General features: G+C 37.0%; 1 protein-coding gene across 6 annotated transcripts in view; it reads right to left on the bottom strand.

Moving 5' to 3' along the window:
- LOC132110833 (solute carrier family 4 member 11-like) overlaps nucleotides 1-26922 on the bottom strand; it is a 94458-nt gene that overhangs the window by 38883 nt on the left and 28653 nt on the right. For 4 of the 6 annotated variants that reach the window (XM_059517838.1, XM_059517833.1, XM_059517836.1 and 1 more), the window contains exons 3-7: nucleotides 25520-25642; nucleotides 17294-17337; nucleotides 14511-14739; nucleotides 12037-12069; nucleotides 8710-8791 (exon numbers count right to left, since the gene is read on the bottom strand). In XM_059517838.1, the coding sequence (XP_059373821.1) occupies nucleotides 8710-8791; nucleotides 12037-12069; nucleotides 14511-14739; nucleotides 17294-17337; nucleotides 25520-25642 (511 nt within the window). The remainder of the gene's footprint in view (nucleotides 1-8709; nucleotides 8792-12036; nucleotides 12070-14510; nucleotides 14740-17293; nucleotides 17338-25519; nucleotides 25643-26922) is intronic. The other 2 variants (XM_059517835.1, XM_059517837.1) reach the window with 1 other exon arrangement.

The following is a 26922-nucleotide window of genomic DNA, read 5'->3' as shown; positions in this document are numbered from 1 at the left end:
TCTGAAGACTACAGAGGATAGTCCAGACTGCTGAGCGAATCTCTGGTACAACTCTCCCCACTCTCCAAGAACTGTACTTATCCAGAGTTATCAAAAGGGCAAGTAAAATCACTCTGGACCCCTCACACCCATCACACCCCATCTTTGAACTGTTTCCATCTGGTCGACGCTACAAAGCTCTGTCCACCAGAACAGCCAGAAACAGGAACAGTTTCTTCCCTCAGGCAATCCATCTCATGAACACTTAACAATGATCTTGGAACACACAACACTATATACATTACCTATTTAACACCATATTTGTTTACATTTAAAATTTTGTGACGAGTCAGCTGCCTCCTCCCTGATTGTCACCGGCACCCCGTCCTAAATCGCCGCCCTTCACCAGGCTCCCGACTGGAGTGGGTGTGTGAGAGGAGGGGCACTGGACGAGTCAGGGCTGGCGGCGTGTGATGGGGCACACCTGAAGGAAATGGAGCCTCATCACCGCCGCTGTTTCCTCAGGAGACCGGTCTCTTCCCCGTGTATGCACACTGGTGTCCTCGTGGGTCCAGGAAGGGTGCGTTGAGGGACTCCCGCACCACCAGAGATGTGAGCTGCCGGACCCGCGATCCGGATGAGAACCGCACCCGTTTACACGGCCGTCGGTCCAGGATGCCGAGCCGTCCTTCCCCTGCCAGCGCCGCTGCCAACGAGAGTGATGCGGCCGCTAGAGGAAGCCGCCGCCCCTCGTGCCCCGGACCGAAGAGGGGAGCGCGTGCGGCCGCCGGACTCCGCCCCTTACCTGGACCCTTCCTCCATGAACACTGCCCGACCTACACGAACCCCGCAGCACGACGAGGACACCAGATTCCCTGTTTATTTTGGACATTCTTCCCCTTTGGCCACCTTTATCCCTGTTTTATTTGATTTTCTGTTAATAAAAGGCTCTCCGAGGCTTGACGCCACGCCCACTGTGTCTGTCTTGTGCTCCTCCCACCACAATTTGCACTCATCATACTTGTACATCATAATTGTCTATATTATATTTTGTTTTTGCTTTTTTGTACATTGTCTATTTTGTCTATTTTTGTTGTTGTATTTTTTATCTTGTTTGGATCAAATAAATGCAGGCTTCATGAGCAGAAGAGACTTTTTTTAAAAACATGAAAAATAATACTGTTCAAAAACTTTTGACTGGTAGTGTATATTTGTATGAAATATAGATTTTTTTAAAATCAAGGGTGAGTTGGTTGTTTTCAAGGATGACAGTTCTGCTCATAACAGTAGACCTGCTGGTAGAAGTGGTGCAGTTCAAGCGAGAACCTTCAATTATTTTCCATAGTCCCAGACTAAGGATTTAGACCTTTTTTATGTGATGGCCATACAAATAATAGGGTTGTCTGGTTTCAAAAACTGTTGTGAATGTATAGGCTATATACAGGAAATAAGATCAAAGATGAGCCAAAATCAGATCTTTTGGGGTACAACAGCTTGTCACTGGAACAGGACCCTTAAAAGGACATATATGTTCCTTTTTTACCCCTAATAGGTAGGCCTACAAATTAGTACCTTAAGGGTATGAATTTCTATTCTAAGGTACTAATATGTACCTATTAGGGGTAAAAAAAAAAAAAGTAAACAAAGATGTCATTTTTTGTGCTGCTACGGTGTCAAGCTGTTTTGACAGCTTTTTTTCTGTGTGGCCTGGATGAGTGTGATTTCCCGGCAGCTAGCTAGCTAGCTATCTATCTATCTATCTATCTATCTATTTATCTGTATGTGGTAAAAAAATTTTTTTTTAAGTTTACCACTTGTTTTAAATAGACAGCAATAATTCAACGTAGACTGCACTAGCCAAGTAGCACTGATGATTGTGAATCTGACACATTTAATAATACATACAAAAAAATTATAACAACTTAATTTAAATTGTTGCAGCACTACACTAGTGTATATAGCTGCTGGTTAAGTTTAACAGGGAGTGGTTGGTGAAATATCATACTGTCTAACGTGCTGCATCTGCCTTAAGAAAATATGATTTGTTAGCTTGTGCACTGATGTTGGATGCTGATGGACACTGCTATCAGAGGCTGTTGATAAAAGTTTTGGCAGTGGTTGTATTGAAAATACTGAAAAAAAGTAGATAAATCATCAGAACCTAATCATGACCTGCAGATGTCTGCTAGATAGAGTTTGTTTGTGATCAATTTATTTTGATGAATGCCTCAATAGCAGGTAGCAGGTAGATTTTGATAAATGTGAACCCTAAAGTCATCAATGTATGATTTGCTTAAGAGCTGCATTCATCTTGTCAGATTTACTCCTGTACAAAAAGACAGCGGAGACCAGGACAACTAGATAAGCCCCAGATACAGATCCCCTGTAAAGACCTTGTCTCAGATGACCACCGGGACAAGACCACAGGAAACAGTTTGTACAGTTGTAAACAATCTGACTTTGCTGCAGCCTGGAATTGAACTGCTGGTTCTCTTTCTAACATTCGTTCGGTATCTCACTATGGGACCGCCTCAGGCGTGGCCGATCGCAGAAGCACCAATAACACCACGTCTGCCAACCATGGTAGACCAATCGCTGCAGCGATCAGGGAGTCCTGCTCCCTGTATATAAACCACAGCTACCTGCCATTTCGTCATTCTCGTTCTCTTCCCCGTGAAGATTTCGGAAGCTGTCCTCAGCAGACTTGGAGAATTATTGCTAAACAGTTTATCGACGGAGCCGCAAGGTAACATCCCAAACGCAGTATATTCTTAACGTTTGTCGAGTGACCTAACACTTAGAGTAAGATAACTAACGTGTCAAGGCGAGTTTTCTACTTTAAATTTCTCTACTTATTTTTTTCGATTTTTGGCGCGCTCACCATGCACCAAAAAAAGTAGGAAAAGAGCTCTCTGTCGCAGCACAGCTCTGTACTAGCTGTCACGTTGTGGTGGGCTTACCGTACGAAGAGAGTGCAGGCTTCATGGCCACTGCAAAAGAGCCGGAGAGCCCCGGAGGACAGGGCCGTCCTCCTCATCCGTGTGCGTGCGGAATGTGGATTTCTGCGAAAGATTCACACAGTCTCTGCATCTCCTGCTTGGGTGCTAAACACGCTCAGGCAGCATTGACCGACCCTGAGGGTTGTCCCCACTGTGCAAAGTTCTCGGTCAAAACCCCGAGAGCGAAGGCTTCGCATAGGCTTCGCATCCACCGAGTACACAGGATGAGAGCTCACCCTCCCCTGTGCAGACGGATACAGATCTTATCGAGGTCTGTCGCAGGGCTGCGGCTAGACTGTCGATCGACTGGCCATCCCAACCAGCAGATAAAGGAGCTGAAAGAGACTTGTATGACGGAAAGAAACTTCCGTCACGTCTCCCTCCAGCAAGGCAGTTTTTTTCCTGCCGTCCCGGCTTGTGTGGCTGAAATGAAGAGGTTTTGGGATAAGCCTTTTCCCCACCGAGTACCTGTTAAGGGCTTCTCTGTTAAGTACCTGTTAAGATTGTAAAAAGGATTTCTGAAGGATTGTGTGACTTGAGTAATGGTGCAAAAAATTAGTTTGAAAGTCAGCTTTGATTGTTCCTAATAAACTGTTTAACTGCTCCCCCAAGTGGATATTAAATTATGTTGTGGGATAATTAAATTCTAAATCAACTACAAACATAAAATTATATAGATTTATTTTGTCCTCGCATTCTTTCTTGTAACTCTTCCCTCTCAGTGGCACAGCTGACTGAAAGGCTCATTATGCAGCTCATTATGCAGGCCTTTGTCTTCTCAGGTGTAAATCACAATGATATTCATGATAGTTGACGCCTACCCGCATATGACTTTTACCAACAAAAGTGTCTTAGAAAATTTAAATCAATATATTGTTTTCTGTAAGTGAGTAAACAAGATGATTTTCACATAATTTAGAAAGAAAAATACTAGGCTACAAGCTCCAGTTCTCAAAAATCCTGGGAACCATTGTTCTTTATGTGTTTTTTTGCCTTATTCAAGTGTTTTAACATTTTTTGTTTTTCACTAACCACTCATAACATTTTTTTTCTCAAAAACACAATCATGTACATACATGCTGCTCACATATTATTATAGCCCAGTTTGTGCTGATTACAGTGAGATTAGACTTTAACCATTTAGGTATTTATAAGAAACTGAAAAAAGCACAAATGTCAGGGCGTGACAAAACTTCTACAGGTCACAAAAATTCCCTTAGACTCCAGAGGGTTAAACATTAGTACAAATAGCATGTTACTTCTATTTACACTGTTGGTGAATAGCATCTATCAGTATTTGCACTTTTTGCAACCATAAAGGCCTACTGATTGTCTTAGCAATGGCAAACCAAATATACATAAAATACTTGATATACAAAAATATTTTTTTCTTAAGTGTATGAATAGTTTTTGGGGCCACTGAATATTTGGGGAGTAAGCAATTCTGTGCATCACACAACACTGGTCCACTGTACACTTTCACACAACTGTTTGAGCCCACAGTGTGTTTTTTTCTGTGCACTGCACTTTTTATCTGAACTCCTCCAAATGCTCTCATTAAAATAAATGAATCTGTTTTGTTGCATCACTCGCTTGGGGTGCAGATGGGCCACAAAAATACTCCTATCGCAAAACTGCTACTTGCTGATCTTCATTAATGAGCCTCTGGCATGATCTTCATTTTCTTGTTCCTCACACACTGAATAGAGGCCAATTGATCTTCCTTGAGAGTGCACACAAACTTTTTGTTTCCATTTGTTATCTGGTTTTAAGTTTAGCTTTCTAGATGTTATTAACACAAACATACTCTTCTAAAATAAAACATAAGCTAATTACCAAATTATGCCTGAGCAAAATACCAGTCATATTTGCCTATACACTATCTTTCAAAATATTGGGGTCAGAAAGCAATAAATGGTTTAAAATCATAGTACAGACTTTTACAGTTAAAAAATATTAAGATTTAAAATAAATACTAAATCCTGAGATCAATGTTTCCAGATCATGTATCAAATATATCAATTTTAGATATCATGTTTTTCAAAAAAAATATTAAGCAGCACAACTTTGTTGATTATAATAAGTATCATATGACACTGAAGACTGGATTAATTGCTGCTGAAAATATTTCGCAATCTTACTATTTTTACTGTATTTTTGATCAAATAAATGCAGCATAGGTAAGCATTAGACACTCCCTTCAAAAATTTTTTAAAAATCTTACCAAACCCTGTGATCCTCAAATAGGCCTTGAAAGATCCTCAGCCCCATCACATCAAGGGTATCACCTATTCATCTTTCCTTCTCGGGCAGACATGCTAATCATGTCCTCGAGTACATTTTGCCATGAGAGCAACTTCTTCCCTGAGGCCATCTGCCTCCTCACTGGCCTCAGGATATTATTATACTGTACATGCCCAAACTGATCCAGCAGTATTTCATAATTACAATACCTCAAAATCTATAAGAATTTTAAGTTGACTGTTTTGAGAACAGTTGTTCAAACAGTTATATTTCAAAGTCATGCAATTATATTTCATGAAATTTTTTTCAGAATTTCATGTGGGTAGCTACAGTATCCAGCAGAGCTTGACCTCGAGATGTTGAAGAGAAGACAGGAGGACATGCCAGGGTACAGTACATGTCCACTTGGCTAACTCCTTATAGAGATTTGACAACACATCAGCACTACACAGACATCTTAACCCAAGATAAGGCGATAAATGATTTTTAATAGACGATTCAAGGACTCCCTGGCACAGAACTTCATTGACAATGTAATACTGGCAAAAGCTTCTGCTGTCATAATGCATGTTTTGACTTGGCTCACCTCTAGATTGGCCTTCCTTCACCGAATCTCTCAGACTGATTGCTTTTTTTGCCAATTTTTCAGAGAGAATCCAGAGTCCTCTACCCTATTTTGAACTGAGGTGTCCAATGTCTAACAGTGTCATCTGATGTTGTATTCTTGCCCCAGATATATCTTCTGAGCATTTTGTACATTGACCTTAAATATTCCATTTGTCTTGATTTTATTTAATTTTTTTTTCTGGGCAGCATTCACTAGCAGCAACTGTTCAATGCATCCCTCAGATCTCACTGGCTACCTGCTGAGGTTACACTGGACACCTAGTTCTCGCTCTTTTTTTGCTAAAAATAATAAAGGGTTTATGTCATGTGTATTAGAACAGAAGATCATTAAATTAATTTCACATTTATAACAACTGGACACAAATAGTTCTTAGTTAAAACCAGGGCTGTCATTTAATCAAAAGTCAAATCAAATTATTTGTTGAACTAATGATAGCCAGTGATATTTGCATAATTCTTCAAAAATATTTTTATTAAATTACTAATCTCTGAACTAGGGATGTCGCGATATACCGGTATTGATGATAACCATGATATTCAAAGCAACAATTATCGATATCATGTTAATTTAGTGTGTGATGATATACCGGTATTAGCGATAACTGCAATATTTAAAATGAACAGTTCTCTTATGATAACACCACATGTAAATACTCCAGTGCCAGTACCTGGTTGAGCTCCAAGGTGGCAGTATTTTGCCTTAACGCTGACACCTGTCACACAAGAAGAAGAAGCAGGCTCGCAGCTACTCCGAGGAGATTTGTGTGCATCAGAGTAAGTTGCCATTATTTTACTAGTCACAGAATGAGAAACGTTATATTAACCTGTTAACAGTGGTTTTCTGTGTTCATATATTGAAATAAAGGATGATTATTTTAATTGGTTGTTTTCTTTACTCGTCTTATTTTTAATATGGCCTGTGCGTAGTCACACCTTATTTCTTTGTTCAAATTTATTAACAGTTACACAATTAAAACTGATCTTGAAAAACTGAGCGACCACATTGCTACATTAAACTCTGTAAAATGTTAGGTCACATGCCATGCACTTAATGCCTCATCTGCGGTCATTCTTCAATAAGGTTCATTAGTTAATATTAGTTAATTACATTAGTTAACATATATAAATAACATAAATAATAATGAAAAATATTTCCACAGCATTTATTAATCGTAGTTCATGTTAATTTCAGCATTTACTTATGCATTATTAAAATCACAAGTTGTGTTTGTAAACATTAATGCACGGTGAACTAACATGAACAATGAACAACTCTATTTTTATTAACATTAACAAAGATTTATAAATTGTGTAATATATGTATTGAGCTTCAAAGAAGACAAAGAAAGCCAGAGTCTTGTGCCCTACATTTATCAGTATCCTTATGTTCGTTGGGTAAAAAAAAGAAAAAATCAATAAACAAAGTAAAAAATAATTTGACTGATATCTTTCCCCCCAAGGTTTCTATAGATATCACGATATCAATATTGTGAATTCTTTCGGCCACATTAACCGTTATATAAAAAATCTACTATCGTGACAGCCCTACTCTGAACACATTATTAGAGAGTTTGCATATTATAGAATTATAAGATTATTATTATTATTATTAGGATTATTAATGTTGTTAAATGGGTAAATATTTATATACAGTACACTAACCTTCAAACATTTTAAGGCGAGACACTGCAGGTGAATAGGGTAAAAAAATAACTAATAGTTATCACGTAATTACTAAGTTGATTGATTACATTGATAATTGAAAACATTGTTTGTATTAAAAGTTTTCTAAAATGTTATGTTTAAATGTGCAAATGAGGTATTATTTCATGAAATAATTAATTTGCATAAATGTTTTGTACAAAAATCTGAACTCTGGATGAAGTCAATTTAAAAATTCTTGTTTATTTTTTTGACATATCAGAGTCAAATGTTTTTACAAAGGGAATTCTGTGTATCTCTTTTTATCACTCCATAATTCAGAAAATACTTTGAACAGCTGGAAAACCGTATATTTCCACAATTTTGGGGGGAATAAAATGTTGCATTTAATCAAGAAAATTATATATAACAAATCCCTCTGTAAAAACCTTCAGAATATAGACAGGAATAAATATGTTAACTTTGGTGTTTGTACGTGCAACTGAAGTGAAGATTTATGGCTCAGTGTTGGAGAAAAAACTCATTTTGAGAAAACGGCCTTTACAAATATGTTTTGTAATTGAAATCTATTGACACAAACAGATAAAGTGCTATAAAAATAAAGTCTTTTGGATGTTTTCTTTCCATTAGTCTTAAAAAACACTTTATGAAAAGCCAAAAAGCCCAAAATCAAAAAATTGACAGGTGCATAAAAAACCTGTTTTTGCCTGCAGTATCCTCCCTTAATGTTTTTGAAAAAATCTTTAACGCTTACCAATGCTGCATTTATTTGACAATTTTAATAATGTGAAATATAAAAATAACTATCTATTTTAATCGATATTATAATACAAATTATTCTTGTGATGTCAAAGTTGAATTTTCACCAGCCATTAATACGGTATTTAAGAAAGTTTGAAAGAGAAGCATTTATTTTAAATAGAACTCTATTGTAACATTATAAATGCATTCACAGGCAATTTTAATCAATTCAATGCGTCCTTGCTGAATAAAAATACATTTCTTTAAAAAATAAATAAATCTTACTCACCCCAGACTTTTGAACTGTATTGTAAATTGTTTTGTTAAATATACAAAGTTAAATTGCCAGTCCTTGTTATAATATTTTTAACTATTCTTGTGGGATTTCTTCAGACACCCCTGCTCTAGAACCTCTAAAGGGTCAGCATTACAGGTAAGACAGATCCAGGTAACTCACAGAATGCAAAGCCAGGACTGCTGGTACTGGATCCCCGTGGCTGTGGCTGTCACACACTGCAGTGTCTCTGACAATAGATGCACTATGAGGAGAGAAGACAAGAAGTCAGTCTTGAGCGGCCATGCAATCCAGTCAATGGATAACCATGCATGAAGAAGGAAACTTAACAATAAAGTCAAGTTATCTACAATCTGGATGCCTCTTCAAAAGTACTGCACATCAAGTGCAACTGAGTATGAAGAACAGTAGTGAGACTACTCATGAGTTTGACACCAAGATAAAGTCAACTGACTTTTACTGAACATGGTGACACACAAAAAACAAACAAGAGGTGAATTGATGGAAGGGCCGGTAATTAAATCAAAGTCCACTCGTCTCCATGAAAAGGCTAATGCATATCAAGGTAGAACAGAAGCAGAAACTCACCAGAGGACAATACACATCACTGCAGCCAGCATGAGTGACAATGAAGACCTTTCCAAGAACACCACCAAATGTTTAATTCAAATTAATCAATCAGTGTGTGTGTGTGTGTGTGTGTGTGTGTGTGTGTGTGTGTGTGTGTGTGTGTATACGTCCTCTGTCCGGCAGAGGTGACAGGTGTGAGTTGTTCAGCATGACCAGCAAAAGCAATATGTGTATGTGAATGCGTGTGTGTGCGCATGTGTGTGTGTGGTTTAGGAGGCAGGATGGATGTCTCTGGCACACAGTCAAACTGTCTCATCAATAAGACATCACACACTCACACCGTGGACAGATGGGTATCACCATGACAACACACTCAGAACCATCGAGAAATAGACAGGAATAGAGAAAGAATGAGAAGGAGGGGAAAAGAGAGGGAAATGTATCAATGGAGCAATACAGGGCAATATGAAGACCGTTGAATTGGCAGGAGGACAAACAGCGGAGATAGTTACTTGGTGTGTTAGTGAAGGAAAAACTAGACCATCTCTTTCCACAATACTTTTGAAAATCAAAAGTACAATGATGCATGTTGTGCAGGGCCATATAAGCATGTACACTAAGGAAGTTTCACAAACACTACAGCTGGATGAATATTTAAAAGACTGTATATTATACTGCATATTATTTTGTTGCTGATAAAAACAACAAATTTTAGGATGTTTAAATGTCTTCTGGCCATTACTTTGTAAGACAATGCCAGTAGGCAGTAGGCAAGTTTAAACTAGACATATTTAAGGGAAACGGTGCAGTCAAACCACTTATTACACAACATTTCACCTCAAATATAATGGCAATAAAAGAATTAAGACGAAAATGTAAAACTTTACCAGTTTGTTAGTTCTCTTATAATCCATTACAGCGTATAAAACAATCGTAGCAAAATGGTAGCAGCTGCGTTTGTATGAAACGAGAGCGAATCCGCGATACTAGGATTAATTATTAATAATTGTACACCATTTTGAATCAAGTTTTAATATTTTATTAGCTAAACAAATGCAAAGCTTCCACCAAGAAAACAGAGTTCAAGCAAGAGTACAGCGCTGACTGCTGTTACTCGGATAAACCTGTGTTATTAGCTTTTACCGGTTGTTATCGAAGAATAACATACCTTGGAATGCTGCGACTTACCAATCAGAATCAAGTATTCCACAGAGCCGTGTAATAAATTATATTATATTATATTATATTATATTACTAATTTAATCTTTATCTTACCATGATTTAAATTACATTTATTTTGAATATGATTACATATAATATCATACGTTCAAAAATTAGGTATAAATTGTTATAACGGATCATACAAATAAGAACAATTAAATATTATTATTTTTGTATATCAGTTAGTAACCCTATGGAAAATATATCTTGGTTATTTTCGAATAGTCATGTATGGATGGTATAGATATGTATACTGCATATTGTCAAAAAGCTGAAAAATACCCAGATGTAGGGCCATATTTTAATGATCTAAAGCACACGGCGCAGGTACTTTTGCTATTTTAACGATGGAAAAACGGTTGGCCCTATTCTCTTAATGAGTAATGGGTGTTTTTTGGGCGTAACGTGCAAAAAACCAATCAAAGTCTTCCATTCCCTTTAAGAGCCAGTTGCGCTCGTGCCATGACGGATTTGCTATTTACACAGCGGAATTTGGCAAGCGCAAAGATAGAACGCGTCCCAAGATGAAATGGAGCTCATCGTGTGCGAGCAAATAGATAGCCTAATTCTAATACATGCGATGACTATCCATTATGACATGTAGGCCTTTATTTATATATATTTATATTTAATTAGACTACAAAAAATTATTATGCATTGCAATCATTTAATTCTTAATAGGCTATTTGGCATGTTTGTGTGCTGCTGTGCATCCCTGTGTTTAAAAGCAGCGTGTACGCGCGTTGCAGAGCCGCCTATACTAACTCGCTCTTTAAATAACAAAGAAAAAACATTGCGCCAGACTGTAGGCCAGCTTTGAGTTGGTCTATGGCGCAGTCTATTTTCAGCTCCTTAAAATAGCATTGCGCCAGCAATGCGCCTGAACACACCTCTTTTTTAGACCAGCAAAAATGAGCACAAATGTATTTGCTAATTAAACGACGTGGCGCTGGATGGGAAAATGCGAACGGTGCCGGACTGAAACTAGCAAACACACTTGCGCTGCACCTTGCGCTGCATTGCACCGGGTGTATTATAGGGCCCGTAATGTTTACAGCTATATCATACAGCCCTAATATACGTACATGCATTAATATTCAGCTAATCATCTAAGCCAACTGCACCTAACCCCTTCTAATAACTGCCAGAGGCTTGGACATCAGGATGGAATGAGATGCTTTAATTCACACACACTAAAGACTTTTCCTCAAGATATTAAAAAGTCTGTTCACTACTTGTATGTGTGTGTGTGTGTGTGTGTGTGTACTGCATAAATATTAAGCAGAAAAAGACATCAGAATGACAGTGGAGTTTTTCAATCACATCAGCGGAATCCATGCACAGCCAATCAGCCGAACAGCAATGAGGCAGGAATGAGAGCGAGAGAGGCAATGATACAGCCCAATATAAAGCAACCCCACAGGGAAGGGAATCACTCAGCATTCACCACCGTCTCTTTTAAAACAACACCAAATCTTGTCATTTCAGATGTGTGGATACTGATATCAAATTAGATTGTGTCACTGCATCAACAGGAAAATACAGCAAATTGATGGATCTGAATAAAAAAAACACAGACTTGCATGTCTGTTGGACTAATGGTACATGTCAATCACATCCACTGGAAACATCAGCACTCAGGTAGAAAACACACATGAATTGTGGGTAATATCCCAAGTCTGATCATATTGTTCTTACCGTTGTCATAGAAAATGAAATTCGACGACCTGTCTGTGCGAGAGAATTGGAGACACACAGATGCACACAAACAGGCACACACAATCACACAAACACACACACACTGAAACTGAGTTCAGCTTGGAAAGGAAAGAGTTAAAGTTAGGTTTAGCACAGAAACACATGTTGTGAACCCTAAAAGCAAGCAGAAAGAGTGAAACGTCTCTCAGACACAAATTCAGATAACCTACCACCCACACAGACACACCGAACCTCCCTCTCTCACTAATTGGGGCTGGGCTGTCAGGCAGATGCTCAGGTCTTTTTACTCAGATGAAATATGATTTTTTTCCAACTTTCATTGTGCGTGCATTTTGGCTGAATGAGATTTTTATTCTCATTACATTCTAATTTGATCTTCAGACTGATAGACTTTGGGTTGCGTGTACAAGAGTGAGTGTGTGTCTGCGTGTTAAAGACCTGCCGAGTGCACATACAATCAGTGCACTCACAATTAGACCCATTCATGGATTCTCAACCAAATGATCATACATTAAAATATTCATGACATTCACATCTCATAATCCAATCACACATCAGTTCCTTTGCATGTTCCCAGGCTCATATCATTAATATGATTCTTGCTCACATGTGAGCTATGTATCCTAGCAACAGAGACAAGAGGGAATGTATCATCCCTAGACTTGAAAAAAAAACTATATCAACTAACGATAATTCACATCTCACCATTCACACAATCGGACCTAGTCTGGGACCCTCCAGACTGGAGTGACGGTACAGCAAAATCCAGGACTGGGTTTAATTGGTGCCCAGGATAGCCAATGATATTCTGTGTGTATTCAGTGTGAATCAGGCAATGATGATAAGAACACAGAGATTACTGATGAGCCAGAAACGATCAATACGATCCAGAAAAAGCGTGCTGCCAGCTTGTGAAAATCTCAGAAGAAAATGACACATCCATGCGGCTTGATAGATTTACAATGCTTGTGTTGTCATGAATATTTCATTTATTATAGTGAATTCTATATAAAAAAAAATCATATCTGAGCATCGAGTGGTGAGATATATCTGGGTTGAGAGATATGTTCAATTACAACATATAATAGGCCTGTGTATCTCAATAAAAAGGTTTCCTTTAGCCTTGTCTCTTGAAGTGTTTTTGGAAGAAAGTCCTAATTAGGTGCTTAATTTTAAGGCTGACCGTAAATATTAGGGTTTCAAACATGTATAAATTAGGAGATGAGGCATCCAGTTTGCCAAAATCTCTGGTGGTGAGGCATCACCTCTAGCTGAGAGTATGCCAGAGTTTCTTGCGTTTGGAAAGAATAATTCAGTCTTCCTGAGAGAGAAGGAGTTGGTGATACAGAGACCAGCTGAGCTCATAAAGCAGGGATACTTGAATTATGAAGCTTTGGGACCATTTTTAGAAAATGCTGGGTGTCCAGAGGCCAGTGAATAAAATGACCCAGTAGAGTAGATCTAATGATAGCTGCTGACTTTGTAAATGGTTACAGAGGAAAAACTGGGCATCATACACTAGATGACTGAAGATCACACAATATCAGACTTTTTTGAAGTAGTCCCGAACACAACAAATTTATGCAAAAACATGCACTTTCTTGCTAGAATCAGGTAAAAATATCAAACATATTTAACATCCTCCGACTGGATGGGTTCTCAATCTGAAGCTTAAAAATCTGAGTTTGTGCCCATCATGTGATTTTCTGTGAAATCTGTCAATTGACGGACCAAAATCTGCAGAATTTCTGCAAACTGCAAACAGCACCAAAATTCTGAACAGAAGTCATGCAGTGTATTCCAGCCTTAATTCAACTAGTAAAGTTCAAATTTGTAAGAATTCTAATTGATTCTATTATGATTCTTGTATCTTAAATATTAACTCATATATTATATGTACTTTATGTTGAATTATACATTTTATACACAATTACACATTTATTTTCAGCTACTCCTGCCTTGAAGATATTTCAACTCTCAGCTTAACTTTTGTGATTTGTCTATATTTCCTTTGACTTTATCACTGTCATAAATAGTTGTGTGTCCTTTGGGAAGGTTTGACAATTCCAGTAAGTCTAATGTGTAAAAGACTGGACAGAACAGTGTTATTAGAACCTGACTTCCCTTTATGGGGTCATTCAAAGCAAATCCTCTCTCTGACATATCCTAGACTGAGTTTCAAAGCTGTGGGGTCAGCAGGGATGAAAATGGACTTAATTATTGCTGAAACTCTTTTTCCTGTCTGTCTCTGCACAGTTCCCTCTGTTACTCATTCTTATGTAAAATTTTAATTATAATTTATAAAGAATTTTAAATTAAAATAACATTGACTAATGTCAAACTGCTGTGCTTATATCCTTTGAGGTGTCAGTCAAATCAGCTCTCTGAGGTATTGAGCAACCTTTCATAAGCTTTTCATGAAATAACACACACATAGAAACAAACACACTCACCACTGACTTCCTGTGACCCTGCATCTGTGAAGAGGGAGCTCATGATCTCCTCGAAGTTGCAGCTGGGCTCAGCGGTGTGAGGGTCCTGTGAGACGTGGAGGAGCATTGTCTTTAACACATCGTCTAGAGAGGCCTCGTCCTCATGCAGCAGAATACTGGCCCTCTCCAGAAACCCGTCCAGATCCCTGTGAGCTCGCACTTCCTCCTCGAAGTTCATCAGCTTCACGTACTGAGGGAACACACAGAGGTACATGTAAGCATTAGGCGTGTAACGATTCATCCACATGGATCGATACATCAATACGATGTCTGACGATACAATGCATCGATGACACGCGTAAAATATTGATATCTGTAGTATAAATAGTCACCTTATTTGGCACTGTCCAGATTTTCACATAATGTCCTTTTATGCATTACCACCAATGTGTGCATTCTCGCTCAAAATCATGTATCAGGACTCAGTATAAGGACTGTCTGAAGGCACAAGGTGAGAATAAAAGATGCTCGGGATTGTTTGCGGAATAGTTGAGTGCTGTCTGAGAAGTTTTCAGTGCACACATCTGAAGCGCGCGCATTCACACAGACAGCCGCACCGCTTGAATACTAAATTGAGCTTTCTTCTGCTTTTTTGTGCATGGATGAAGAAATACAGACAAAATTACATCCTAGTAAGCACAGTCGGTTAGGCATGTCTTAACGTAAATTAAATCCGTGCTTTGTTCTTAAAGTGAAAGAAATAATAAATATAATACTGTAAAAAATACTAATACAAGTGCTCACTGCTCCTGACTAAAAAACCTTTGTAACATCAAAAAATTATTAATCTATATTTAATTTATACAGTGAAGACTGTGCAGTTATTTTACATGTATTACATTTCTGTAGCGTACCTTAACATTTATTTTAGACTAAGCTGAAGAACCTGAAAAGCACTGTTTATTGTATTTATTTTTCTGCTATTGCTTGTAATTTTGTTATCTGTGTAAAAAAACAAAAAACAAAACAAAACAAAAAAGATTTTTAGCACTAAGCCCACAGTAATTTTTTTTCCAATTGTTTATTTACAAAAATGTGAAAACTTCAGATAAATGTTTATGTTATATATTTTGGTTGCATTTGTGAGTTAATAAAAATGTAGATGGTTGTTTAAAATAGATATATAATATAAAAATATCAATATATCGATCAATATACTCCTGTATCGAATCGTAATTATATCATAGAATTTATTGAGGTAACGGCAAATATTGTATCGCTGGTAATAAGAATTTATATTGTATCGTATCGTGACGAACCATCCGATTTACACCCCTAGTAAGCAATGCTAAAAAGTACGTAAATAACATACAGTTATACAAATTTATATAATCATATATTAAACTGGGTTATGATATTTTTTAAACAATGACTTTTGAACTTTTCCATGATCTACGATTTGTTAAAACTGGACAAGCATTTAAAATTTTATATATATGTATATGTATATATATGTATATATATATATATATATATATATATATATATATATATGTATATATGTATATATATATATATATATATATATATATATACCATAACATATTTAACATATTCTGGCATGTGACTTTTTGCTTTGTGGCTAAGAGGCCATTCACACAGAACATATTTTTGCATCCTACTACTTTTGTATTGTTTTCTATGTAAACGTGTTTGACCGATTTTGTGTCTTGCGTCTTTTACAGCATCTAGTGGATACCAGGCATTTTTAAAACTGCCAGCATCTCATATTTTTTGGAGCTAAAATGCATTCCTGCCTGATTAAGTATTACTCTACACAAGAGCAATTTTTAGCAGCTGAAATATTTAACAGCTCTGCATATTTTGAAAAATTTATATTCATTTTAGATATGTCCACGACTGTTCTTAGAAAGAAAAAAAAATCTCCTGACATTGCCATTTTTTCCATGATCTTTGGATTGCCAATGAATAAGTAATTGGAAACACTGTATTACAGTGTTGTTAGAAATGTTATACAGTTTGTATGTATCCGATTCTTTATTGAAAATATTTCTGTTTTGGATTCTTGTCTAATTTATTACATGTTTTGGAAATTAAATTGTCAGTATAACAATTTGAGTGAAAAGTTGATAATTTGTTTATAAATTAGTACAATTAATTTTGGAATTCAGAATCACAATACCTGATAGTAATTTCAGTAAACAGTAGTAAAATAAATTTTAGAATGCAGAATTCATAATGCTACAGTATTAGGTAAAACCCGATGATCATGTTATCCAGTATATATTTCTTTCATCATTTTATGTCAAAAGCTTTGTTTTAAAATTTCAAAATCCTAAAATGTTTTTTTTGCATGTTTAAATAAAAAACACCAGATTTAAAAAAAAGAGGTCTCACACTCTTGGGCCCCACTGTATGTAAACTGGTATATGAAAGTTGAAAGTAATGACATTTGCCAAGTATGGTAATCCATACTTGGAATTGGTGCTCTGCATTTAATCCATCTAAGTGCATACACACAGCAGTGAGCGTGGAACACACACACACACCGTGAAAACACACCCGGAGCAGTTAGCGGCTATTTTTTCCAGCACCCGGGGAGCAATTAGGGGTTCAGTGCCTTGCTCAAGGGCACTTCAGCCATGGGTATATCAATACAGAATTCAATTAATGTGCAGTCACAGGTGTGCACAAAACTTGGTGGGACTATGCATCTTATAAAAAGGTGGGACTATGCATCTTATAAGGTCTGTTTGGCATGTGGATGAAATGAAAAGCCTCACCCTTCGAGACGTGTTCAGCAGCACACAGCCGTGGACATCAGATTCTGTAGGAACAAGAGAATAGGAGGCCCGAGGGGTGAATACAGTGTGCCAAAACAACCACCATCATAAAACAGCTTTTAGAGTTTTTAAGAAGAGAACGACTAGTTTCAAAGAGTACACCCTGATAGCATAAAATCGTAAAAAAAAAAAAAAAAAAAAACAGCAACAGTGAACATAAAAGCCATCTGCATCAGAGATCCTCAGTTGTGATTTCCTCAACTTAACCCAACATCACAAATATCTGCTCTGAAACAGTTCAGTCCCTGAATACAAAAAAAATATCACTCCCACAACACTGTTTACTAGTAACTGGCAAATACATCAGAGCAAACTCCATGGATCACAAGCATCATCCAAACTCTGAAGGGATGGGACGTACTCGTGTACGTGCATGTGTTGCCGTGTCCCTGTCTGTCCTTTATTTGATTAATTCATGTTTGGTATTGTCCTCAGGTTTGCAGTTGGGCTTGAAACCCTCATGTGATGGCTGCATGCTAAATCCTCCTCCATATAGAGATTATATAAAGCAGACAGCCTTTATCAAATAGAGATCTCTCAGTCCTGTGTGCGTGGGCCACAAGAAGTCCTGCCCCTGGAAAGAAATATTCATGCAGGATTACCACGACCTGCGGCTGACTCCTCTGCTGCCTTAGCTCCAAGATTAAACTGCCCCTCAGATTGGGATTAAAAGGGGAAAACTGAGAATAAAAGCACCACTTTAAAAGCACAACTTTGGGTTTTAATAAGAGGTAAGTCTATGTGTTTAACTAATAAGGTTACATAACCTGTCAAACCTTTTAATGGCTTACAGTAACCACGTGAAACCAGTTATTTTATTTTCTCCTCTTCCATCCTTCTGTCCTTCCATCACTTTTCCATTTGTCATCTGTATTTTCAGATGTTTACAAGTACGCAATATACATTTAACAATTATGTGAGGTCATATCATATTGATCTAAAATGTACTGCATTTTCTAAACATCCAATTAAAGCTCAGTGAGTTGCTGGATATAATGTAACTCAAAACCACTCTATTAACATAAGATAAAAGGCAGCATTAATTGAGCTCGAACTACACTGGTGCAAACCCTAATCCAAAGAGAATTTAGCAATTAGCCAGTTATCAAAACCAAATCCAATCAAACAGAATCAATGATTTGCCGGAGGCTGGTAATAGTCAGACGTATGTTCACCCCTGTGGTCTTCTGAAATGCCAAAGCCCCTCAATCTGTTTATTTTAGTATTAAGTCTAATGTAAATTCACGTTCCATTGTAGTTTACATAGTTTCTTGGTTAAAATTTGGAAATTTACCTTACACTTGGGACTATCAACAAGCAAACTGTAATATACTTTTGTATATACAGTATGGGTTGTATATACATTATCGTTCAAAAAATTGGGTTCATTTTTTATTTTTGGAAGAAATAATTTTTTATGTTTTTGAAAGAGGTCTCTTATGCTCACCAAGGCTGCATTTATTTGACATTACAGTAAAAGAGGTAATATTGTGACATATTATCAGAATCTAAAATAACTGTTTTCTTTTTTAACATATTTTAAAATGTATTTTATTCCTGTGATGACAAAGCTTAATTTTTTTTTTTATGAATATAAAGTAAAGCAATATTTGCCCACTCCTCTTTGCAGAACTGCTTAAGTTCAGTTCAGTTTGATGGTTACCAAATCACATAAATAAAAACAAGTTACATCATAGTCTCATAAAATTTATAAAATAATGACTTTGTTCAACAATTTCTTCTCTTCCGTGTCAGCCTTCAACACGCATTCACGAAGACGAAATTGCTGAATAGTCGTTATTTTTGTTTTCTTTGAGCAAAAAAAGTATTTTTGTAGCTTATAATATTATAGTTGAACCACTGATCTCCCACGGACTATTTTAATAATGTCCTTACTACCTTTTGGGGCTTTGAACATGTCAGTTGTTTTGATGTCTATACAGGTTCAGAAAGCTCTCAGATTTCATCAAAAAATATCTTAATTTGTATTCTGAAGATGAACGAAGGTGGTTTGGGTAAACTATCCCTTCAATTATTATTTTTACATTACTTCAATAATACAATGACTACAATAATACAATGACAAGAACATTTCATATACCATTTATGCCAACAATTCCTCAATAAATACTGAGAGTGTGGAGAAGGTTGTGGGCATGGTGATGAATTTTTAATTTCACTAAACTGCATGGTTGCTAAAACCAGCTCACTTACAGGTAATTTCTTGTTTTTCAAGAAATTCAAGTTCATTTTGACATGAATGCAACAGAAACTGGTCATGGCAGTGGATAAGCTGTTACTCTGGCATCAATCCATCCATTTCCTGCAGTCTGACCCCTTCAGTCAAATTTGTGGAAGAGTAATTGGCTAATCATAGTGCTGCAAAGAAGGACATGCATTCCTCACATTTACGCCATGCTACAGGCAGTGGTGTAATGTAACAAAGTAATAATACTTCAATAACGTACTTAAGTATTTTTTGGGAGTATCTGTACTCTGTACTGTACTGAGTTTTTATATTTCAGCCAACTTTTACATTTACTTTACTTTTACTCTGATACATTTCAACGAAGCATATTCATTACTTACTACAAAATAGTCCGAAGTCAGAAGAAGATGGACTGCAGGAAAGCAGGTTTGATGAATCAGTGGTCTGGCATTTGCAAGTTAGACTCATGCTCATGTGCAAACAAGTGCGTGCACAACCGTGGTTGATATAATTTCCACTCAAGTCAAGTCTGGGGTGTGTGATACAGCATTGTCTGCAATAATATGGTGTGATGATGTGCGATCGGACATTATCAAGTATATATCACCATATCACACACGGAGTGCACACACATTTATTTTTTAATCTATTAAAGCAAAAAATGGTTCTGTATGCTTTTTATATTTATATAATTAAATAAAGTTAATTTAATCACACAAAGAATACCGTTTTTCTGCAGATATCTGCATGCCATGAACACATTTAATAATCAGTTTATACAAGTTCAGTAAAGCAAGTGACTTACATTTTAGACATAATATTGCTTGTTTTTGCTCAATTTTGCCAATGAAAATAGTTTCAAACAAAGATCACAGCACTGTTTTGCATCTCTGAGCAATGGACGGTGTTTACTTATTGAATTAATCTGCTTTTTAAACAAATCGGTTGAAGAAATGATTCAGTGATTCACTCATTAACTCAATCAAATGCTTTGTTTTTGAAAGAATAAGCTGTTTGAATGAATTGGTTAAATCTCAGTGACTCACTCATTAACAGTCACTTGCTGTCACCTACTGGCGGTTTTAATTTCACCATTATTTCCTGTTTTGAATGATTTCAAATATCAGTATTCAATGTTTTTATGTAAAAACTAAATAAAAAATAGGTCTGTTTATGAATCTGTAACTGCAATTTAAATACACCCATGTCCACTCTGAGATACATAAACAGTGTAAATACATCTAAATGCTATTTCAGAGGCAGATCCCAGAAATGTTTTCTTATGTTGGAATGAAAGACACTAAGTACCAAATGTAGTGCTTCTTATTCTTACCCAAAAATACAAAATGGAAGAACGAGTTAAAACTGAACGCAATCTTGCTACTCAAGCTGTGTATGAACATTTTTATATACATTTATTTGCTTATTTTTCCATTTTGCATGTACTTGTACTTTTACTTTTAATATTTAAAGGTTCCCTGAAGTGCTTCAAAACACGCAGCATTATACTACGTGGTGACCAAGCGGCAACCTCCCGCTCTCTCTTGTGAAGCCCATACAGATGTGATTTAAACTGTAATTCGTCAACTTGCTACAAGAGGCTGGCTGCAAAAAGAACTCAATCCCATAGACTGACCATATTAAAATGCCCAACTTTACATTAGAAAAAAACATGTTTACAGCATGGTTTAAAAATTATTTTGGTCTAAATATCTAATTTTGCCCTTCATAACAACTGTGAAGGGGGCTGAATTTTTTTAATAATTCATCTGTTTAAATTATATTAAGCATTAAAGTTCTGCATAATTAAGGGCGCTGTCACTTGAGTGACAAGTGGATTGCTGCTGCCGCCGTCGAGAAAGGTGGGAGTGGTTTCAGCAACCAGTTCCCGCCTTTTTGCCCATTTTCGATTATCTGGGAGTGACGTGCAGTGACAGACTGCCAAGATGACTACGACCGCCTCCGCCCACTTTTGGCTTCAAAAACGCTCTTGAGAAACCTATGGGTGACGTCACGGACAGCACGTCTATGGTGGTGACATAATTTCAGCTGAAACAGGAAGTCCCCTTTTTAGAACAGCCATTAGCGTTTGGTTTATATCTGCTCGGGCCAGAGTTGAGCTCGGTAAAGCCACATTTGACAGCCACAGTCTAATAGATTACCCCTAGATTCAATATAAACTCTTAGTAAAACAAAATAATGGTCATAAACATGCTGAGGTTGTGTAGTTGTAAAAGATTGGTATGTATGCCGACTCCCGCATATGATCCGCTCCATGTGATCGCGTCTCAAAGTCCGGATCAGACTGTTTGCTGTCATGGTTCGCGTGAAACAACGTGAAACCAGACCTAATTTTCCCCAATCGAAAGCATATTTACACTGTCTGAATCATTCCCTATTACCTACAGTACATTGTGCACTAAGTGCCATTCCCTGCACAGGAAATACTAAACTGTGATGCTGCCTCCCTCTAGAATTTTACTGACTGGTGTGCGACTGTATTACTTCAGAAAAATGAGTGGTTTAGAGATCATTTGATCTCATATTAGGTAATATTTGTTTTGCTTTATTTTTGTAGTATGTAATTATTTATCACCGCCCCTGCTTTAACCCCAGCAGTCAAGCAGCATTAAAAACCCAGCAGTTTGCTAAATAACATGGCTGGGTGTTCGGTTCGGCCAACTGATGAATCACTTAATACTAAATGTTTGGAAGTCCTGCTTTATAAATATTCAAACGCTCGCACACACACACACACACACACGTGTGCATCCTACACAGTTCAAACTCTTAGCAGTATGCCAGAAGAGTTTGGAGGAATTTGGTTTTAATCTAGACAAGTGCTGAAGGCTTGTGCGCTGAGGATGACAGAACATCAGACCGGATGAGACAAAGTGTGAACAAACCCCACTCATCCTAATGTGAGCCCACCAAATGCACAGCAGGAGTCACTCACGCAGAGAAAAAGAATTTAAAACAGAACTATTTGTGTTTGAGAAAACAGAGAGAGAACATCAGCTTGTCTGATTCTGGGTCAGCTGTCTACTGATATTACTGAAGCTGCGCTCAGTTTTAAACAGCAGCAGCACATCAGGGCAAAAAGCAAACCTATTAATAGATATGTTACATCATTCGTATAAGACATTATAAGTTAAAAAAAATCTAAACTTAAGTCCAATTAAAATGTTACTCGAGGTTTCATGCACCAAAAACAGTTGTTGTTTTACAGTACGTCAGCTTTACGTTCGCATAACTACATCCTCACTGCAGCTGCAGACTCGCCAGAGCTTCAAAACCACATATTTCGTTACAAAGAGAGCTATAAATTTGTTTTAACAAGTTGGTCAGTTATAAACTTGAAAGTTTTTAAAGGTTGTTACCATGGGGATTCACATACAAATGGTAAACAACAAAAACAGCTCAGATCAAGTCCTTTCAGTCATACTTCGATATAGAGCATGCTGTTTAAAATGTTTCTTTTTTAATCAATAATGCACCATACTTTCCCCCAAACGGAATAATTAAAAACGAGTTTAAATGGCTAAATCTTAGATACATATTTTTGATTCTTCATTTTCTATTCTGATATACTCCAGTTCTTGTTAAAACACACTAGACATGCTTATTCTGTGTATTTTTAGCACTTTTTGTGTGAAATCATATTTATTTTGTCCATCAAAAGTGTGCTGTCACTTTAATTGAGCATGAGCAGTGCAGCAGAAATAAGACTTTCGTTGTTCATTAGGAGTTGTTATATTTTAACCCTTTCACGCATGAATTATGATAATCTCAGTCAGGATTTTTTTCCCATGTGTTTTTATTGCTCTTAGGGCATGAAAAACAAGAATTGATTTTTATTTTATTTTTTTACAAATTTTTCAAAGAGATCTTCAGATGTCCACTTGAGTGGACAGCATGCGGTTGGTTTAAACTGAAGATATACTGTATTAAATATAAGACAATAATCAAACAGATAAAGTATGTGAATTTAACAAACTAATCAATGCAATTATATAAAATAATGTGAAAACTATAAAATATATGCAAAAAATATAAATGCAAAATATTGCAAAGGCTTCATACAACTTCATACAAGTTGCACTTCGCGTATCTATAATATCAGAACATGAGGACGTGATTCCATCAGAATTTTCTACAGCCTGTCAAGGTACAACTGTGGAAACCACTCAGGGAGCCTCCAGTGCACCAGAGTATGGAGATTTACCCTTATTAGCTGATAATTATGATTATGTTCAAGATGGACATGCACATTTCTATCATAGCCCTCCTCTGAGAAAACCTAGCGATACGTTTTTTCAATCTCATCTGAAATGATCAGTGTTGGGGGTAGCGCATTACAAGTAACATGCATAACCCATTCAGATTACTTTTTTGATGTTACAAGTAAAGTAATGTGTTACAAGTAACATGCATTACCTAATCAGATTACTTTTTGATCTAACAAGTAATTAACTAAAAGTAATGTGCATTACCTAATCAGATTACTTTTTGATGTAACGAGTAAAGAAACGCATTACAAGTAACATGCATTACGTAATCAGATTACTTTTTGATGTTAATACTTTTTGACAATATTCACATTATAATTATGAATTGTAGCTGAAATATAGCCATTGCATGCATGACGTCCACTACAGTGGACATGTGATTAATCAGAGTTTTCTCTCAATCTAAAATCAAAACTTGGAAAATTTTACTGTGATATGACTCATTAGATATTGCTTTATGCTGCAATAATTTTTTTACCTACAAGAGTCTCCTAGGATAGAAGGAATGGGTGGATATTCTGGAGCAACTTGGCATGTCTGACTGACCCTTGGCCATCTTGGTTTGGAGGGGGAAAAAATCGAAACACAAAGGCTTGCCACTTGGTTGCAATTTATGATGCACCAGGGTCCAATGAAGAGATTGATGTGCAACTTTGCCATAAAAACCCGTGCAAATTCAAGAAAATGCTTTTTTAATAGCTGTCCACTGTAGTGACCACTATGCTTGAAAGGGTTAAAAAAATATATATATAAAATTATACTTAAGATGTTTAGACCCATTAGCAGCCATTTAACAGTCAGAAACCTTTAAACGTGATTCATTGGTACTTATGTACGTAACGCATCTTTTTGCAGATGGGGCACACATCCAACATAATGATTTACATCAGATAAAAAAAAGCTTTGTTCAGACAGGACTAGATTTACCTGAGAAGGTTAGGTAAATATGCATTTCCACAACCACTATAAAATTACCTGACAAATTACCTACTGTTTTTGTCTTATGAGAATTGTAATCCAGTGTCTTTGACTATTATTTCTCCTCATTTATTTTGACCTTTGTTGAATACTGTAGCTAAACGTTTTACATTGTGCTGCTTGGTGAATCTTTATTTTGGATTTAGACAACATTGGCAACTTTCAGGATAAAATATCAGTTGGTGGTTCATGTACTGCTATCGTCTCATGATTTCAAAAGAGTTATATAAAAAACAGTAAAGTTTATGGATACAAAACAATGATGAATGCAATAACATTTGTTTTCTAAACAATGTCCATTCTTCCTTGCAGACTTTTGAGAATGATTTTCAGTGTTATAAAAGCAACTGTTTGGCCTTTTGCATGCACTATATAATAAAAAGTAAATTACATTGGCGATGTCAACAGTTTCCACAGTTAATTTTTTTTTTACCAATTGTCATCTTTTATTACATTTTCCTGAGGACAGAAAGAGGAGAAGATGACTTTGTGTGGTTTTGAGTGACAACAGGAGACCTGTCACCGTGTGTGGGTTTGGTGGGGTTGCGCAACATAATCACAGCACACCTGAGACTGTTGCTGTGGCAACAACTGACCTGCTAACCTGAGCATCTCCAAAGCTAATCAACAGGTCTGGCTCTAACTGCCATCCCACCCTGAACTCGCTCGCAAGCACACACATTCACTGACCTGTCCCTCCTTGGTGTGTCTGGTTGCCGTAGAGATGAATGTCATCTCCTGATGGGATGGGAGAGTCCTGGCCCTCCTCTAGCTCCTCGCTCCCCTCCTCATGTTCTTCTCTCTCCCTCTGCTCTAAGAGCATACACACACACACAACAGCCTCAATATATTTACTTTTTAACACATCATTTAATACACACAAAATGTTAGTAAATATTACATGAAAAAATTACAAATGCTACAGTAAAAACATTTGAACTATCAACTACCTTACCAAATACAGTGATAAACTGTAAATGGTTAAACATATATGTAATTTTACTGTAAAATACTGTCAAATGTACAGTCTTGGCCAAAAGTTTTGAGAATTACATAAATATTGGAAATTGGAAAAGTTGCTGCTTAAGTTTTTATAATAGCAATTTGCATATACTCCAGAATGTTATGAAGAGTGATCAGATGAATTACATAGTCCTTCTTTGCCATGAAAATTAACTTAATCCCCAAAAAACCTTTCCACTGCATTTCATTGCTGTCATTAAAGGACCTGCTGAGATCATTTCAGTAATCGTCTTGTTAACTCAGGTGAGAATGTTGACAAGCACAAGGCTGGAGATCATTATGTCAGGCTGATTGGGTTAGAATGGCAGACTTGACATGTTAAAAGGGTGATGCTTGAAATCATTGTTCTTCCATTGTTAACCATGGTCACCTGCAAAGAAACGCGTGCAGCCATCATTGCATTGCATAAAAATGGCTTCACAGGCAAGGATATTGTGGCTACTAAGATTGCACCTAAATCAACAATTTATAGGATCATCAAGAACTTCAAGGAAAGAGGTTTAATTCTTGTAAAGAAGGCTTCAGGGTGTTCAAGAAAGTCCAGCAAGCGCCAGGATCGTCTCCTAAAGAGGATTCAGCTGCGGGATCGGAGTGCCACCAGTGCAGAGCTTGCTCAGGAATGGCAGCAGGCAGGTGTGAGCGCATCTGCACGCACAGTGAGGTGAAGACTTCTGGAAGATGGCCTGGTGTCAAGAAGGGCAGCAAAGAAGCCACTTCTCTCCAAAAAAAAACATCAGGGACAGATTGATCTTCTGCAGAAAGTATAGTGAATGGACTGCTGAGGACTGGGGCAAAGTCATATTCTCCAATGAAGCCCCTTTCCGATTGTTTGGGGCATCTGGAAAAAGGCTTGTCCGGAGAAGAAAAGGTGAGCGCTACCATCAGTCCTGTGTCATGCCAACAGTAAAGCATCCTGACACCATTCATGTGTGGGGTTGCTTCTCATCCAAGGGAGTGGGCTCACTCACAATTCTGCCCAAAAACACAGCCATGAATAAAAAATGGTACCAAAACACCCTCCAACAGCAACTTCTTCCAACAATCCAACAACAGTTTGGTGAAGAACAATG

The sequence above is a fragment of the Carassius carassius genome, chromosome 30 (genome assembly GCF_963082965.1).
Source record: "Carassius carassius chromosome 30, fCarCar2.1, whole genome shotgun sequence".
In the NCBI taxonomy this organism is placed as follows: Eukaryota; Metazoa; Chordata; class Actinopteri; order Cypriniformes; family Cyprinidae; genus Carassius; species Carassius carassius.
Note: the sequence above shows the minus strand (reverse complement) of the source record. Positions and strands in the feature narration are given on the sequence as shown.